Source organism: Paraphaeosphaeria sporulosa, assembly GCF_001642045.1.
Source record: "Paraphaeosphaeria sporulosa strain AP3s5-JAC2a unplaced genomic scaffold CC84scaffold_8, whole genome shotgun sequence".
Classification (NCBI taxonomy): domain Eukaryota; kingdom Fungi; phylum Ascomycota; class Dothideomycetes; order Pleosporales; family Didymosphaeriaceae; genus Paraphaeosphaeria; species Paraphaeosphaeria sporulosa.
In genome coordinates, this window is record NW_017253367.1 from 1433019 (window position 1) to 1448315 (window position 15297).

The 15297-nt window shown below is 52.8% G+C and overlaps 7 protein-coding genes across 7 annotated transcripts; 4 read left to right on the forward strand and 3 right to left on the reverse strand.

The window, feature by feature from the left end:
- Positions 1–1014: 1014 nt before the first annotated feature.
- On the forward strand, positions 1015–1641 carry CC84DRAFT_1251106 (uncharacterized protein). The gene has a single exon (XM_018184321.1). It carries the CDS (start codon positions 1051–1053, stop codon positions 1258–1260), a length of 210 nt encoding a protein of 69 aa, XP_018033430.1. The 5' UTR covers positions 1015–1050; the 3' UTR covers positions 1261–1641.
- Positions 1642–3498: 1857 nt separating this feature from the next.
- On the forward strand, positions 3499–5050 carry CC84DRAFT_1151376 (uncharacterized protein). Its single transcript, XM_018176744.1, has 2 exons — positions 3499–3913; positions 3965–5050. The coding sequence occupies exons 1-2, from the start codon at positions 3585–3587 to the stop codon at positions 4929–4931; spliced, it is 1296 nt and encodes a 431-aa protein (XP_018033431.1). The 5' UTR covers positions 3499–3584; the 3' UTR covers positions 4932–5050.
- A 729-nt stretch (positions 5051–5779) lies between these two features.
- On the forward strand, positions 5780–7299 carry CC84DRAFT_1166833 (ketopantoate reductase ApbA/PanE domain-containing protein). The gene has a single exon (XM_018179062.1). It carries the CDS (start codon positions 6038–6040, stop codon positions 7052–7054), a length of 1017 nt encoding a protein of 338 aa, XP_018033432.1. The 5' UTR covers positions 5780–6037; the 3' UTR covers positions 7055–7299.
- Positions 7300–8206: 907 nt separating this feature from the next.
- CC84DRAFT_1219979 (putative hydrolase or acyltransferase of alpha/beta superfamily) lies at positions 8207–9100 on the reverse strand (the record flags this gene model as incomplete). The annotated part of the gene is made up of 1 exon (XM_018183123.1): positions 8207–9100. The coding sequence occupies one exon, from the start codon at positions 9098–9100 to the stop codon at positions 8207–8209; it is 894 nt and encodes a 297-aa protein (XP_018033433.1).
- Positions 9101–9290: 190 nt separating this feature from the next.
- CC84DRAFT_954045 (uncharacterized protein) lies at positions 9291–11010 on the reverse strand. The gene is made up of 4 exons (XM_018187948.1): positions 10924–11010; positions 10246–10858; positions 10170–10192; positions 9291–10103 (listed from the first exon to the last, which is right to left on the reverse strand). The coding sequence occupies exons 2-4, from the start codon at positions 10554–10556 to the stop codon at positions 9481–9483; spliced, it is 957 nt and encodes a 318-aa protein (XP_018033434.1). The 5' UTR covers positions 10557–10858; positions 10924–11010; the 3' UTR covers positions 9291–9480.
- Positions 11011–11905: 895 nt separating this feature from the next.
- On the reverse strand, positions 11906–13896 carry CC84DRAFT_1178604 (uncharacterized protein; the record flags this gene model as incomplete). The annotated part of the gene is made up of 2 exons (XM_018180359.1): positions 11906–11917; positions 11965–13896. 2 exons carry the CDS (start codon positions 13894–13896, stop codon positions 11906–11908), a joined length of 1944 nt encoding a protein of 647 aa, XP_018033435.1.
- A 590-nt stretch (positions 13897–14486) lies between these two features.
- On the forward strand, positions 14487–14984 carry CC84DRAFT_1178605 (uncharacterized protein; the record flags this gene model as incomplete). Its single annotated transcript, XM_018180360.1, has 1 exon — positions 14487–14984. One exon carries the CDS (start codon positions 14487–14489, stop codon positions 14982–14984), a length of 498 nt encoding a protein of 165 aa, XP_018033436.1.
- Between the last annotated feature and the right edge of the window lie 313 nt (positions 14985–15297).

Below are 15297 nucleotides of genomic sequence, written 5' to 3' on the forward strand. Positions count from 1 at the left end.
TAATCTGAACTACTGCTGGCGAGCCAGGCAGCAATTACGTAGATTGTGTGGATGATGGTTGCCTGAGCGGAAAGTAGGAAGGAGGGGCAGAGCCCGCAGAGCCCATCCCGTCCCACACGAGCTGTACATCTTGTTTTCTCCTGCCATATGTTCGGACCGTTAACTTTGAGTTCCTGACACCATGCATTTCGCGTTCGCGAGCGGAAGGACCAGCAATCATTCGTCTCAATAGCCGCACAAGCCCCCTGCAGCGAATGTGACCAAGTATTCGACGAAGTATTCGCAATATGAGTGCGTGGCTAAAACATGGGTCACCACCTAACAAATTACCGAACATGGGTTACGGGCCTTTCGCAACATGGGAGTGCTCAGTGCTGGCTTCCGACTGCCATCTCTGCGCTCTGTTTTTGGATGGAGTGCAGAAACAATCGCAGAGTATCGCAGCACAAACGAAGCGAGGTGAAGTTCACATACATCCGACCTGATGATCATAGGCTTGGTGTCCAGGTTGCCTCGTCTTGGCAATGACATACTCCAACTCTCAAAAACGTTGCCTGATATTATCCTGTGCTCTTCTTCGGGGTTACCATTGGATACGCAGTATTTGTCACTGAGTCATCGATGAGTCTCAGTCCCTACTATGCGTCTCTCCAACGACACCCTCCCACTGTTCATCAAAGGTTTTCCCTCATCGCTCTTGAGTATGCGTGGATCGAAAACCTTTAGAGACGTGATCGAAGTAACACGGCATCTCGGGTTTCGTTATCTTTGAATTGACACCATCTGTATACATCAGGACGATGATTCTGAGAAGGCTAGCGAAAATTCTTTGATGGATCAGATATACAAGAACAGTACGCTCAATATCTCAGCAACTAGCGGAAACACAGCAGCAGACTACAAGCGAAAACCTTTAAGGCCTGGCAAAGAGTATTCACTCTCTAAAAATCAGGGTGCCACTGTTCATGTCGTTGCTTCACTGACGGGCCGTTAGGAAGCGGCCGTTCAATAGCTCCGCTCAATAAAAGCGACTGGGTTTCTCAAGAACGCATGTTATCACCACGAGTAATTTCCTTCGCTCGAGACCAGGTCTACTGGGAGTGTTTCAGTCAGGCTGCTTCGGAAGAGTCTGTTGATCGCGTTTGGGATAGGGACCCACATCTTGACAATTTCAACAAATTTGAAATGGTGAACTTGTTCGGGATGAGGCGTTCAAGCGCTGGGTATATTCAGTGGAGCATTACTCCGTGCTTCGGTTGAGCTTTCCAGCAGATCAACTACCTGCGATATCTTCGATAGCTCGCTACTTCTGCGCAAAAGGCGGATTCCATGCTGAAGACTACAACGCGGGCTGTTGGCGTCCGGATCTACCATACTGCTTGTATTGGACCAGTCAAGAAGTCACGGGAGCTGGTACTTACATAGCGCCACCCTGGTCATGGGCATCTAGGGGCGCGCCGGTCAGTTTTTGGCTGAAATGTTGACATGACAATAATAAGGCGCTTACCCATGATATCGTAGTCTCGGTGACGCCCAAAATGGCGAAATCCTCGAAAAGATTGCCTTCGGACATCTACGGTTGCGCCGCTCCTTGTGTCAGGTAGTATGGCCTCCGCAGATTCGCAGGTTGGATATTCCGACTCACAGCGAGAGTATTGAGCACATGTATCTTGGGGACCAAACGGATCTCTATTGGGAGTTCTGCTCGCTCGAAATCGAGAGTTTCAAGATGATGAGATGTGGTGTACTAGCCCCTGGAGATCGGGTCCAATTGTCGGATGGGACCTTTTACCTGATGCCCCTAGGACTCTACAATTATCCTTCAGTCGAAATCTTTGACATTATTCTATACCGAACCTCTCAGCGTGGACAATACGTTAGGGTCGGCGCGTTCAGGTATGATTGGTACGACCCACAGTTGGTAAGCACGGAATCGTCTCTCCATGAGCGCATCCTGAACGTGACAAGGCCTAAGTGATTGAATGATAGCATCATACGAAAAAGCTGGCCCTCAACGATGCCTTCTTCCAACAAGCAGAAGAGTTACAGCCCAACGACTCTCTGAAATCGCTACCAGATGGAAGGTATCATCGAGATTGTTTGAGAGTTAGCTCCCAGCCTGATGATGCAAAGACATGGATTATCCACCTGAATACCACTGGCGTTGATTCCTCAGATCGCTTCTTGCAAGGCTATCATCACCAATGCAAGCAGGGTGAACTGGAAGACTCGAGTCATAGTATCGCGAGTTTCTTGCAACGTAAGGCACCTCGTATTTGGGAAGATACAGAGCTGCCATAGAAGAACTGTGGTGACGGCAACAGGCCGGGCAAGCGTAAAGACAGAACGATGTGGGTAGCGAAGATGGGGTAATCTCTTACAGGATACATACGGGCGCGAACGCAGACATTTTGACTTCATCCATTCCCGGTGAGCTCCATAATGTCTGCGTATCTTGGCCGTGGTGTTGTGCATGGGTGTGACGTCTAGAACGGGTTGGAAGGCGTTTGTACAACGCATTTACTTTCAATAGCTCCGCATCAACGACACGCCTTGGTGACGAAACACTCAGGTATTTCAGCTCGAGAAGCATTACTGAAGCTTCGCAATAACGTAGCTGGCTTTCACAGTATGCTGAAGTCCATAAAACACAGCAAATATGTGGTAAATGTCCACCGCAGTTTGAGAATCCAAGGTGAACGCCTAAAAGCTTATAGCAGGACTGATTGTCGTCCACTCATCATCTGGCTGGATTTGGCTTGCCGCGCCGTCTAGATGCCACTAGCGCCGCTTACCCCTGACACTCACGATGCACGCAAGCGATCTGATCCCAAGAATAGGAATGATAGTTGCCCTTGACTCTACATGTCGGTCAATGCTCCTACGCTCAACTTGTCGGTCGTAAAAGCTAGTCATCATGTAAGTGCAAAGTTGAACAAGACCACGGTTGATCAGCCACCAAAGACGTGGTCGCGAAGCGCTATCGATGCAGAGAACGTTAGGTATAAACATTATAGGGGTCGATAATCCGCATCCCAAGCAGACAATGAAGATGATTCACATCACCACGCTAAAGCCTTGCACCCAGGAGTTCTAGAGTAATGTGAGGTTAGCTTTGCGCTAGCGCCACGCGAGCCATGTGCGGTTGTGTCCTAGTTCCATTGTTATTTCCACACTTTACTCTTCTCGCTTCGTTTGTCTGTATCGTCTGCCCTTGCTCTACTACCGTATGCCCACTTTAGCCTAAGCCTGCCCGCCTGTGGCTGATTTTAGGGCAGCTAAGACAGCTCTGGCACTCGGTAGCCAGCGCGGATGCTATGTTGTTCGGCCTCGCCTAGCCTAGGGACACTGGATCAGCTCAATTACTGTAATTGACTTGGAGGGAAAAAATTCTATCGTACCTTCGCGTCCTCGCCCCTTGGATTAACTTCTTCGGGTGATTCAGATCTTGGTATAAGATCATGTCTCTCCCTCTTCAGACGGTCCTCAGGCCCTTGTTGTTGAAGCGAGCTCCACAGACGTTTATTTGTTTGTGTCATACATACTCAAGCAGCCGTTAACTTTTAATATTTGTTCGATTCACTATGCCTAGTATTGCTACCTGGGCCCTCGCGGCCTTGGCTGCTGTCCAAGTAGCACATGCTGCACCTCAAAGAAGTGTCAGCCATACTGCCCGTTGTGGTGCTAACTTTGGCCTCACCTGTAAGGGCAGCTCATTCGGCAACTGTTGCTCAAAAGCTGGTTGGTGTGGGTCCAGCAAAGACTACTGCGGTGATGGCTGCCAGTCTGGCTGGGGAACGTGCAATTCTTCTGGCGGCAACAAGCCTGTAGGCCCCAAGGTCTCCAAGAACGGCTCGTGTGGTCAGAATGGCGGCACTACCTGCCTTGGATCTTCTTTCGGTAACTGCTGCAGGTAGGCTTCATCATCAAGTTTGATATCGGTCAGATGCTGACAAGGAATTAGTCAACATGGTTACTGTGGTTCTAGCAAAAATTACTGCGGCAAAGGATGCAACCCATTATTTGGAAAATGCGATGGATATCAACCCGCTCAATCCTCTACACCAGTCGTCGTCTCGTCAGCCCCCGTGGCCTCCCCATCTTCAGCCATACCTGTCTCCCACAACGCTCGATGTGGCACTAAGAACAACGCTTCGCCTAAGGGTCAGACTTGCCGCGGTTCATCGTTTGGAAACTGCTGCAGTCAATACGGATATTGCGGTTCCTCCAAAGATTACTGCAGAACCGGATGCCAGTCCCAGTTTGGTCACTGTGATGGTCAACCAGTATCTTCTCCCATCAGGTCCTCGGTTGTTTCGACTCCAGCTGCCTCTTCGCCTGCCAGCTCATCTGCTATTGTCTCAACTCCAGCTGCCTCGTCGTCTATCATTTCGTCTGTGGTCGCCTCTTCCGATTCTTCAAGCACCAGCGTAGTTTCGACACCCGCTGTAAGCTCTAGCATCGTGGTCCCGTCACCTACACTAGTGTCATCGGATGTTGCATCTTCCGCTGTGCCATCTTCTTCTGTCGATTCCAGCTCGACCCCTGTAGTGTCGTCGTCTGCTAGCTCGGACATTCCGTCAGTTGTCTCCTCCACACCTGTGGCATCCCCAACCTGCACTCCCGCTCCCGACTTTCAGCCTTCCGGCACATGCAACTACCCAGGATTCCCAAGAAATGCAAACGCAGCTGCCACTTATCTCATGACTCAAGGCACAACTCTGGATGGTTGCAAACAGCTCTGCTTCAACTCAGAACCATGCCAATATTTCGTCATGCAGGGTAGTAGTTGCTATCTTTACAACAGGCCAGTTAGCGGGAATGGTGATCTTGTTCCAGACTCAAGTGTTCGGCTGTATGAGAGATCCTGCTTCCCACCCCCAGGGGCGTGCTTCAGCGAGGGTCCTGCTTCTTCCAGTTCAACAGAGTAGCGGTAGAGCAACAACACCCGGTAGACTTCTTCGAGCGTAGAAAATCAGGGAATACGAGGTCGCTGGTGCAGCATACTGCAATATGGTCATTCACTCGGGGTATTTGGGTAGCAAGTGGCAAATAAATTCGATTCATTCATCAAACCACATGCATCCGAAGTACTACTCGCAATACCAACGGCAGGATCAGCAAAATAATCCGCACCGTCACTTCCCTCGCAGACGTCCTTGATACCCACACGCCTTACAGCACTCACGCCAAGTTCCTTTCATTCAATCCCGCAACCGTCCGCCTCAGAAAGTAAAAGTCCTCATCGAGACGCTTCTAAACTCCCCCATCACCATTTGCTCTGCATACCACGAGCACCACACAGTCCGTTCATGTCAAAATGCAGCTTCTTTACACGCAGTCTAGACCGCGAATGAGCCGGTGAGTTGGTCTGCACGCATCAGCAGACTATTACCACATCAGGCATTGGGGACACTACCTATCGTCGTGGAAATTCTCCTCACCGATACCCAGCGACTTCCAATAATCATTGTAAACCAGCCCCGGGTGGAAAGACACGCATTGATGCCACCTTTTGATGCTAGCCAGTGTCTCTTGTTTCAAACTAGGCCATCTGCCGATTTTAGACGTTGTGGCTGTGACAACGGAGGGCTAGATGAGAGCAAATACATGGTATTCGGATATAGCACTTTTGTTGATCTTGATCTTACGTCGAGAAGAGGATGCACAACCATCGCTTGTTCCCCGACGTCGCTACTCGCCGCCAGAACAGTGGGTCAAGAACCCCCAAGTACGCGTCGGAAGCGACACATGAGACGGAACATTGAGCTCGCTGTAGCCTAGCTTCGAGTTAATTGTCAGCAAAAACTTTCACATCGACTGAGGCTTCGATACCTGAGAGAGCGACTAGACCAATCGGGCAAAGATCATCTGATGCATTTGCCGTGTCATCGGACGAACTTCGCATCGGCCATAAAACTGCACGAACTTCGCATCGCCCGGACCAGTTGCACAACAACTGCGTCCCCCTGATATAACTAATTGAATGCGCAGGACAACTACATAACGAAGCCTACTGAATCAGATACCCAGTACCATGCCTACCCCAAAGGTCCTCATCGTTGGTTGTGGCGCCGTGGGCCTTTCTCAAGGGTTCCACTTTTCCACGGGTGCAGAGATAACCTACCTCGTCCGCCCAGGTCGCTCTGCAGCCTTTGCGCCACCCAAACGCCTCTACGACTACAAGACAGACAAGCTTCACACCTTCGAGAACTATCGTGTCATCGAAAGTACTACGGACGTTGCAGGCGAGGAATTCTACTGCGTGTTTGACACACTCGACGGGCACACCGCGCAATCCGAAGGCGGCGTTGCAACGCTGAAGAGCGTCGGAGATCTGATCCGAAATGCCCCTAAGACTTTTGTTATCTACGATGCCGTTGGCGCTGATATTGAGCAGCACTACGCCAGCACGATGGGCATATCAAAAGAACGGTTGGTGCTTGCCTTCAGTATGCTTGCACATCAGCCTACACCAATGATATCCATCCCGCCAACTGCAAACCGAGATTTAGTTGCGCAGGCGGATATGCTGTATTCTCATCTTGGCGCAGACGGGGGGCTGGCTGTTGTCAACAAGAATGGAGAGCTCACGAAGAAGATCGAAGCTGTGTACAACCAGAATGGCCGCCTGAAGATTCAACGACAGCCTGCCATTGTCGGCGATATAGTCATGATTGCCATGGTGCAGCTGGTTGTCTGGCACATTGAGGGCTGGCCTGAGTGGTCACGCTTGCCAAGGAGTGGCGAGTCATGGACGCTATTGATTCGCGCACAGAAAGAGATCCTGTCTTTGCCACGTTTTGGATGGACTGGATGGATACTATCATGGTTCCTTGGATCTTGGGTGACGGCGAAGATGATTGAGTTCCCGGCCAAAGGGGCATCGCCATTGGCGTATCATGAATTCAATGCTTTTCACCACGGGGGCAAGGTGGTGCAGCAGGATGTTCAGGCTCTAGAAGACTTGGTCGCCCAGGGAGAGAAAGCGAAGGTCAAGATGGATGCGACACAGGAGATTTGTCGACAAGCGAGGAAAAAGCTAGAGAAATGAGAAGCCTCGGGCAGAACCATGCTGTGGGCGACAGGTAGAGTGGCTGAATGTTAGATTGCGTACCTTCAGTGTACTGAGGGGGCAGATCAAAAGATGGCAATTCTGCAACACTTTTGCCCGGAGTACAGGCATCAACTTTGACAGCTCAGCGTTAGCTCATACAAGAATACAAGCCATATGCATAACAATACGTAAAGGGGAAGGTAGCTTTGTTATATTTTGCTATAGGTAACATCTATGTATTACCGGCCGATTACGGTAATCTTGCTGTATCTTTGCGGAATCTGGAAAAGACTTCCTGAGATCTCACCCATTGACCACCAGAAGCATTGTTGTAGAATCATACCACGTTAAGGGCCCATATTGAAAGTGTTGCTAGAGGGAGTGGGGAAGAAATCATATCCAGCATCCCTCGCTAAGCTCCGAGACCCACTCCACACACTCTACCACTAAAAACAAAAACATACAACAGCGGGGATTCGCTAATCGTCACCGACTTAACTACTGATCCGCCGGTACACTGCTTATATATGGCTGAGCGGACGGGAAGCCTAGTTTTCAGTGTCCTATGGTCGTATGTGAAAGAATAAGCTACTTTGACATATATATTGCAGGTTATTGCTTTTTGCATCGGCTCCGATGCACCGCACCACTGCTTGATTGACTGTGGTAGTGTCTCTGCGTTGGATCTACGTTTTTGGGTCTCAAGACGGAAGCTGCTGTGTGTCTATATAAGAACGTACAGGTTACCATCATCAAGTTGATCCGGTACACACCGTGCTTCGCGACAGAATGTAAGAAGGCTGGGTTCCACAAACTGTGTCACACTACCTAGAAGCTAGATATGCTTCAGGCAAGGTGAGTTGTCACTCGAGACTAAGACAGCGCGTGGCAACACTTTCTAGGCTTGCAATCATCTACCCCCAAACCTCGGTGTACGCACTAACAATCAAAACGAGTAGAACTAAATAAAGACTCTTGAAAACTCCCTCAACTGTCGCAGATCTATGCTATGTGCTCACCATACACCGCGGAGAGAACCCCCGCCATGTACTCTGAATGCCACAGACGATAACAATGATCCACTGGGCATCTCAGATGTTTGAGATGGCAACTCGACCACAGATTGTGTGTTTGCTCAACGATATCCCGTTACTGATCACTCTCAGACCACTCATGTACCTTGATGATGGCAGACGCAAACTCCTCCGGAGCCTCAAGAGGAAACGCATGCCCACAACGCACCTCCCACCGCTCATGCCTTCCCGTGAAGAACTGCGCATGATTAGCCGACCCCTCAGGTTTCAAAGGATCCTCCAATCCATCCAACGTAATAGTCGGCACATCAATCTTCGGCTTCCTCGCCAGCTTCTCCTCCAGCTCGTCCATTGCCGGATCCCCACCCTCCTTCCCCAAGTGAAAACGATAGCAATGTATCACCACATCAACCCAGTCCTCGTTGTCGAACGCTTCCGCACTGTGCTCAAACGCCTCGTCAACGCTGCCCCAGTTCGGCGACCACTCCTCCCATAATAGCCTGCACAGCGCACGTCTGTCCTTGGAAAGGCACTCTCTCCCCCGCTCGCTCTGGAACAAGTGCTGGTACCACATCACGCGCTCCAAAGCCGGCGCAACAGCATGCTTCTGCGCCTCTACGTCCGCGACGTCGTACCCCGCGTAGCTCACCAGCCCCGCCACGCGCTCAGGAAACAACGCAGCAGCCGCGCAGGACGCGAGTCCGCCCCAATCAAACCCTGCAAGAATGGCCTTTGAAATACCAAGGGCGTCCATGAGCGCGACGATATCGGTTGCGAGGGCGGCTTGCTGGCCGCTGCGCATGGTGCTTTGGTAGAGGAAACGCGTCGGGCCGTAGCCGCGTGTGTAGGGGATGATGACGCGGGCACCGGCTTTTTGAAGGAGAGGTGCGACATTGGCGTAGGCGTGGGGGGAGTAGGGGAAGCCGTGGGAGAGAATGACGGGCCAGCCGGTCGGTGGGCCGAGGGAAAGGTAATGGATTTCCAAGAGGGGGGTTTTGATGGATTGCATTGCGGATGTCGATGAGAAGGGTTTGGAAGGGGAAAGCAGTGTCTTCTGAGAATTTATGAATCGAGTCTGATGTATATCTGTGAACTTGGCGGTTTGTAATGAAGCGCATGAACCGATTTCACGCGTGTCTTTTGCCTCTACGGGTTAGCGTTGCCATGCTTCCATTGACAAGGGCGTCTTGAAATGTCACGACTCTTGGAGAGATTTCGGAAGAGACCTCATAGTACCAGCCTCTTATATACCCCGTGTAATGCTGGCCCTAGAGACACTGGAAATCCATCTGACAGTACCTAGTCTAGCTGCGTAACATATGACCCCGAGGCCTTTGAAGGTAATCTTTAGTACTCTTGTAGAACACATCGTCTCTCTCAATGTCGCCTCTATGCAAAAGAATGCGGCACCTTCGGCTGAATCCCACTCCCATCCATCTCAGCTGGCCGACTAGTCGCCGACAGTTCCTGCGGCGGATACTCTGAATCCGCCTGCGCCGCAACCTCATGCGCGTACTTTTCCTGTGGCACCGACTGCATTTGCGTTTGGTTCACAAGGTAAGGATTCGCCGAGCCGTGACAGTCCAGCTCGCTGCCTTTCGGTGCTGAGTCCGATTCTCGCCCCCGGCGGAAGAGGAAGAAGAACCCGCCGCCGATGAGCGCCATACCGGCTACTGCACCGACGACGGCGCCGCCTATCGTGCCTCCTGAGGCGCCGGTCTTGGGGTTGGGTTCTTCGGGTTCTGCGCTCGCGGTGTTGAGCGCGTTTGCCAGGAGGGACGATGTGGAGACGTCTGTTGCTGCGGACAGGGCTCGTGATTTGCGCGTGGAAGTTGAAGTAATTGTTGATGCAATTGATGTAGAGGTCGCGGTAAGGATGGCAATGTCGGTAACGGCAAGTTTGCTTGCTGATGGACTCGCAGAGCTTAGTGACGAGAAAGTTGCGTTCATTTTCGCCTGGCTGACATTGCGGAATGGATCGTCTGCTATTTCCCAGCATACGTTGATTTGATCTGAAAGTAGGTTAGTTTCTTGTTCGCGATACACATTAATGAAGCCATGTTCTTCAAATCACTCACTAAACCGTTGTGTACATTCTTCTCTGTTGGGTTGATTAGCGCTGAACATTTCCGATGGTGTTGTACAAGATTCTACCTTCCCTTCAAGCAGCAGAAAGCATTCGCGCCGCTCGAGCACCCAATCTGATTTGAAGCCGGCGTCTTTTCCTCCTCTCCCTCACACGGTGTCGCGTTGTTCCAACAGACTGCATCCTCCGCATCCGTATCGCAGCAGTTGTACAGATCGGTCAGACCATCGTGAGCGCATATCGACGGCGCGATGCAACTCCATGACATTCCCGGACAAGGCCAATTTGAAGCCTCGGTGGTGTAGTGGAACTTGTCGTATGCCGCGAATGCCTTTGCTCCGAGAAGCAACGCTGGTGATAGTATCGCTGAGCGAGTCATGGTGCCGTGTACAGTAGACCTTGTAACGGTCGATGCGCTAAGATGCCATGCAAAAAGAAGAATGTCTGTTAAGATCACCGTACGCGCATGCGGGTGGCTATGCGCTCAGCTTTAACATGCGGGAGGACTATCCTCAGAGGATGTTTCATGCCAGCGGCTCAGGGCCATGATCACGGATACACGGGGTGCCCGCCACCGACTGTAACGACCGGAAGCCTTGGGGGAATGTCACACAGGATGGGGGATTGGTACGTCGATCTTGGCAGCGTGGCGGTTGTGCGAATGTTAGGAGATAGGGAGAGCTGATCTCGTTGATTAGTATATGTCGCAAGGATAACCTAGTTGGTGATGAAAGTAGCTGACTGACTTTGTGGTCGCAACCCTCAGGAAGCTTCGAAGAAGCAAGCCTTCGACGAGTCAGAGAAGCAAGAAACTTGTTGAGATAGTATCCGAACGTCAAATCCGACGGCGATGGGTCTGCTTATTTGATGGCGCATCTCGATCTCTCGTGGTGTCCGAAACAGTTCATCTTGGGTGCCCCTGTCTAGTTGCCCGCCTCGCCGACTTCCATTTACATTCCCGTGAGCCGCCACACTGCCGGGCGGTTACACAAGCGGGTCGATTAAAAGCCTCTGCGGACACAGACCTAGTAGGTAACCACATTTCTCCATATTCTTTGGCTTGCTCTCGGCGGGGTCACGTCTGCGAACAGCTATCTTGATTGATTAACGTGTCGCGTCGTTTTAGTTTGAGGTGCTGAAGTCCATAGCGACGCGGCAGGTTGGGAACATAGATTTTCTTTTTTACTCAGCTAGCACGTGGAAGCCTCTCAGTTGTGATTAGATGTCAAGTCGGGGAGCGCGAATGGAGACAGTCAAGTGGAAATTATCGAAAGATGGCAGGTGGACCCTCGTGCCCCTGTCATCCCGGAGGCATGCGCTCTATTCCGATGAACATCCAAAGTCCCAGTATGACAGCACTCAGCCAAATTGCTGCAGCATGATTCGATTGGTCTTCATTGTACCAGCAGACGCTACACGAAATCCGCCCAAAATCAAAACCAAGAACACCTCCGCCATGCCAACCTAAAACGCCATGCCATGGATTACATGCAAATCGATAGTCCAGAGAAGCAGGTTCCACCCAGCCCAACGAACGTATATATCAAGAAATACGGCAGGTAGCTTGAGCTTTCTAGTCTACTTTTCTTTCTCCAAAACTCCAAAAATGCCCAAAATGATTACGCGTATGAGGTATCGGCGCGGGCGAGGCGCGACAGTGCATTGTAATACAGTATTTACAGTTCCAACGATCGTTGCGGCGTGCGTCGATAGTTGAGTCAGTCAATTTTACCAAGTTTCCTATAAATTGTCAGTAAGGTTCTCACGAGCCAGTAAGGGGGACTTACCGCGATGTATTGACCGTCTTCCTTCTTCTTGTTCCAGAACTCATGAGCCTCGGCTTCACTGAGATTACCCTTTTGCATGGCCACATCCACGAGAGCCTGCTCCACACCCTCGCCCATACCCTTGCTGCTTCCGCATACAAAGATACGACCGTCGAGGGCGTTGACAACAAACCAGACAATGTCGGCCTGAAGACGCACCTCGTCTTGGACGTACTTGGCGTCGCTTGCCCCGACCTTGACCTTGCGGCTCTGGACAACCTTCTTGATTTCGCGCTCGTGGTCGCCGAGTTCGCCAGAGTAAAGCTCGTCTACCATGGAGTCGCGGACGCCTTGAATGAGCCAAATTTTGTTTGCGCAGTTGGCATTCTTCAATCTGTTGAGGATGAATCCACGGAAGGGAGCCATGCCCACACCAGCACCAATGAGCACCATTGGGCCGTCTCCACCAAACTGGCGTGAGAGCGGGTTGGACATGAGTCCACGGAACATGGGTACGCGGAGATCAAGAACGCCTGGGTCGATTCCCTCTTTCTCTGCCTTGATGAACTGAAGAGCTAGGCGTTCCATGAAGCCACTGCCCACACCCGTCCGAGTACCATTTTCAGCGTGCCAGTCGGGGGATTCGTGGATAGTGACGGCCACCTCGATAAGGCGGCGGTTTCCTGGTAGGCCGGGACGAGCGGCGGAAACGTGAGGGTCGTTCGAAAGCGAGTAGAAACGTGGCATGAGCTGATTGAGGTTTGAGAGCAACGCGGGTAGAGGAGGCTTGGAAGATGGGAAGGCGCTGAGAAGCTGAGCAATGGTGAGGTGAGATGTCGTGCGGAGATCGCAGAAGGCGGCCTGTCCCTGTGCCGAACTCAGGTACATCAGGATCTTCTTCTCGTTTGGCGCATCAGCATGTTCGGCCATGAGCCGGAGCAGGTGCTTGGTGGGAGGGAACGATTGCAAGTCTACACACCAGGTGAGTAGCTCTCGACGCGTGGTGACAAGCTCGCGTGCTTTCTCATCTCCCCAGATGGTAGGCCAGCGACCAGTATACGTCTTGAGAGTGACTGGCTTGTCGCGAGCAAATTTTGGAATGCAGAGCACGTCAAAAAGTTCATCGACGATATCCTGCGAGTTTGGCGGGCAGACACCAATGGCCCCTCCGACCTTAAACTCGACACCGCCCTCATCCGGGTAATCTGTGACGTCGATGTCGAAGTGGAAGGTTCTCTTCTCGGCACCAGGCTTGGTCAATTCGCGGGCGTGGTAGAGAGGCGCCGAGTACACGTCGTAGGGCGGGTGCGGCTTCATGTATGTGGGAGGTTCTTTGTGGACTCTGGAAACATGCTTGGTCTCTGCCGTGGGCAGCTTATCAAAAGACATGTTGACCGGAGGCAGCGGCGTCGTATCTGTGAGCTCGCTGTCGAGTGCCAGGGGTCCCAATTTCAGATTCAAGCTTCTGAAGGCCTTGTTGTCCGGTATGACGACGGGCAGGAAGTTGGGTGACGCGGTATCGGGTGCCAATGTCTTGAGCAAGCAGCACCCGCCTCCACAACATTGGCTGATGAGCTGGGTGGCAGTCTCGCCATCGCCTAGTATTCTCCGAATATCGGAGGGGTTCTCTGAGATGAGGGTGGTGGAGGCGCGGCGAGGGCGCGGCTGTTCGTTGAAATTGACGGTCGCGGCGGGCAACTCCTGCAACTTGTCGACGATCTCGTCCATCTGGCGCTCCGGCTCAGTGTTGGGCGTCAATGGCGCCTCGGAGTCGTCGCTGCTGGTGTTGCTCCATATCATGGACTCGCCGAGCGACTGCGGCGACGTGTGCTCGATGTGTTGTTGCGGGCTCGAGGGCTTCAGGGTGAGCTCAGGGACGTTGCGTGGCTCACAGGGAATTGGGTCGTCGGGATGCGAGGTTGCGGTCGTCGGTATGGGGCTGTGTGTGTCCATTGCGGGCGAGGTGTGGGCGAGAAGGCGGGAAGGCAGGCGGAGGAGGAGCGCTTTTGAAGGCGCGACACTGACGCGAGCTAACGTGGGCCATGTTAGCAAGCCTGACTCAGTAACAAGGGAACAGCAGCTTCGGCAGGCGTGTCTCCCTAGGTGGTGAATTGATTGCGCATCGGGTCGGCGTGCTTGGGTAAGCCCTCGGACCGTGCAGCAGATGTGAATCAGATAATTTTGTTATCTGATCGTGGGGCGCATTGGGATTGGCTCACCTCGCAGTGGCAAACGGGGGTGAAGGAGCGACAGGCGCCGCAACAAGGCGTGGGAAGGATGGATTGGCGACACGGTGGTAGGGCCTCGTCAGGCGTGCTGGGGTGCTGGCGGTGTTATAAGAGGAGTAGCTGTGAGGAGAATGGGGTGGGTGACTGGTGATGACGAGCTCGGACGGCCGTGGCGGGCCCTCGCTCGCTTTCTTGCATCCGGCATAGATGGGCAGAACCAGAAGCAGAGGGCTCATCGGCCGCGAGGCGAGCCGCGGAGCTGGGCTGCTTTCCCGCCTTCTCCCTGTTCCGCGCAGAGCCTGCGTGCGCCCAACAATGCGTGCGGCTGCCGACTGGCTCTCGATCGCGGCAGTATGCGCAGCAGACCGCGCATCTGCCCGAGTGACGCTCGTATCTCCCGCGCGCTCTAGAAGCTCCATGGAAGTGGCCGGAGACGCACACCTTGTTAGTGATGCCTTAGCAATCGCTCGCCGTCCCCGTCGCCTGCTCCTCTGGCCTGCTCCTCCCGACGCGACTGCTGCTGGGTCCACTATCCCGACCGGGCAGCTCTCGCCGCCCTGCCCTGCATCTCACCGCAAAGCATACCGCTCAGTCGACGCACGACGACGCAAGACGGTGGCGCGTCGAATCGGACCACTGCCTCGCGTCGGTCCGAGCGCACCGTTTCGAAACAGCACAGCATCATGCCATGACTTGACAACCATTTCCCGCGACGTCCACGTACCAGCGCCCTGTGCTGCTGGCTATTTGGGTACTCTCCAAGCCCTGGGGTACAGCTTAGCGGCCCCACAACCATCATGGACGCTGCCGTGACCCTTCTCCATCGGCGGTTTTTCTATTGCTTGTTGCATTCAAGTACCATTGTCTCCAACACGGTGTCGGTATGAACCTGTGCATGTTTCCTTCGTGATGGCTTGCCGCGGAGTCGCCGCGGCTAAGCCCTGAAGACACGCGGAAGCCGCCGCAAGGTTCTTCTGGCGTACCATAGTTGTTCGGCGAGCCAGAGCTCGCGAGCTGTGTGGGACCCACCCTTATCTGATCTCATGATGCTCGGCGTGGAATCCCGTTACCCACAGAAAGTTATCAGATCGAGTCATACCATGGCGCTGGGTACTCCCTGATCTGG

Excerpts from the sequence above, each read along its gene's own strand:
- CC84DRAFT_1166833 (XM_018179062.1), top strand. The coding sequence starts at position 6,038 with ATGCCTACCCCAAAGGTCCTCATCGTTGGTTGTGGCGCCGTGGGCCTT.
- CC84DRAFT_1251106 (XM_018184321.1), top strand. The coding sequence starts at position 1,051 with ATGTTATCACCACGAGTAATTTCCTTCGCTCGAGACCAGGTCTACTGG.
- CC84DRAFT_954045 (XM_018187948.1), bottom strand. The coding sequence starts at position 10,556 with ATGACTCGCTCAGCGATACTATCACCAGCGTTGCTTCTCGGAGCAAAG. Across the intron at positions 10,193-10,245 it reads TTCTGCTGCTTGAAGGGAAG|AGAAGAATGTACACAACGGT; the intron begins GTAGAATCTTGT and ends TCAACCCAACAG. Across the intron at positions 10,104-10,169 it reads AGAATGTACACAACGGTTTA|ATCAAATCAACGTATGCTGG; the intron begins GTGAGTGATTTG and ends ACCTACTTTCAG.
- CC84DRAFT_1151376 (XM_018176744.1), top strand. The coding sequence starts at position 3,585 with ATGCCTAGTATTGCTACCTGGGCCCTCGCGGCCTTGGCTGCTGTCCAA. Across the intron at positions 3,914-3,964 it reads TCTTTCGGTAACTGCTGCAG|TCAACATGGTTACTGTGGTT; the intron begins GTAGGCTTCATC and ends ACAAGGAATTAG.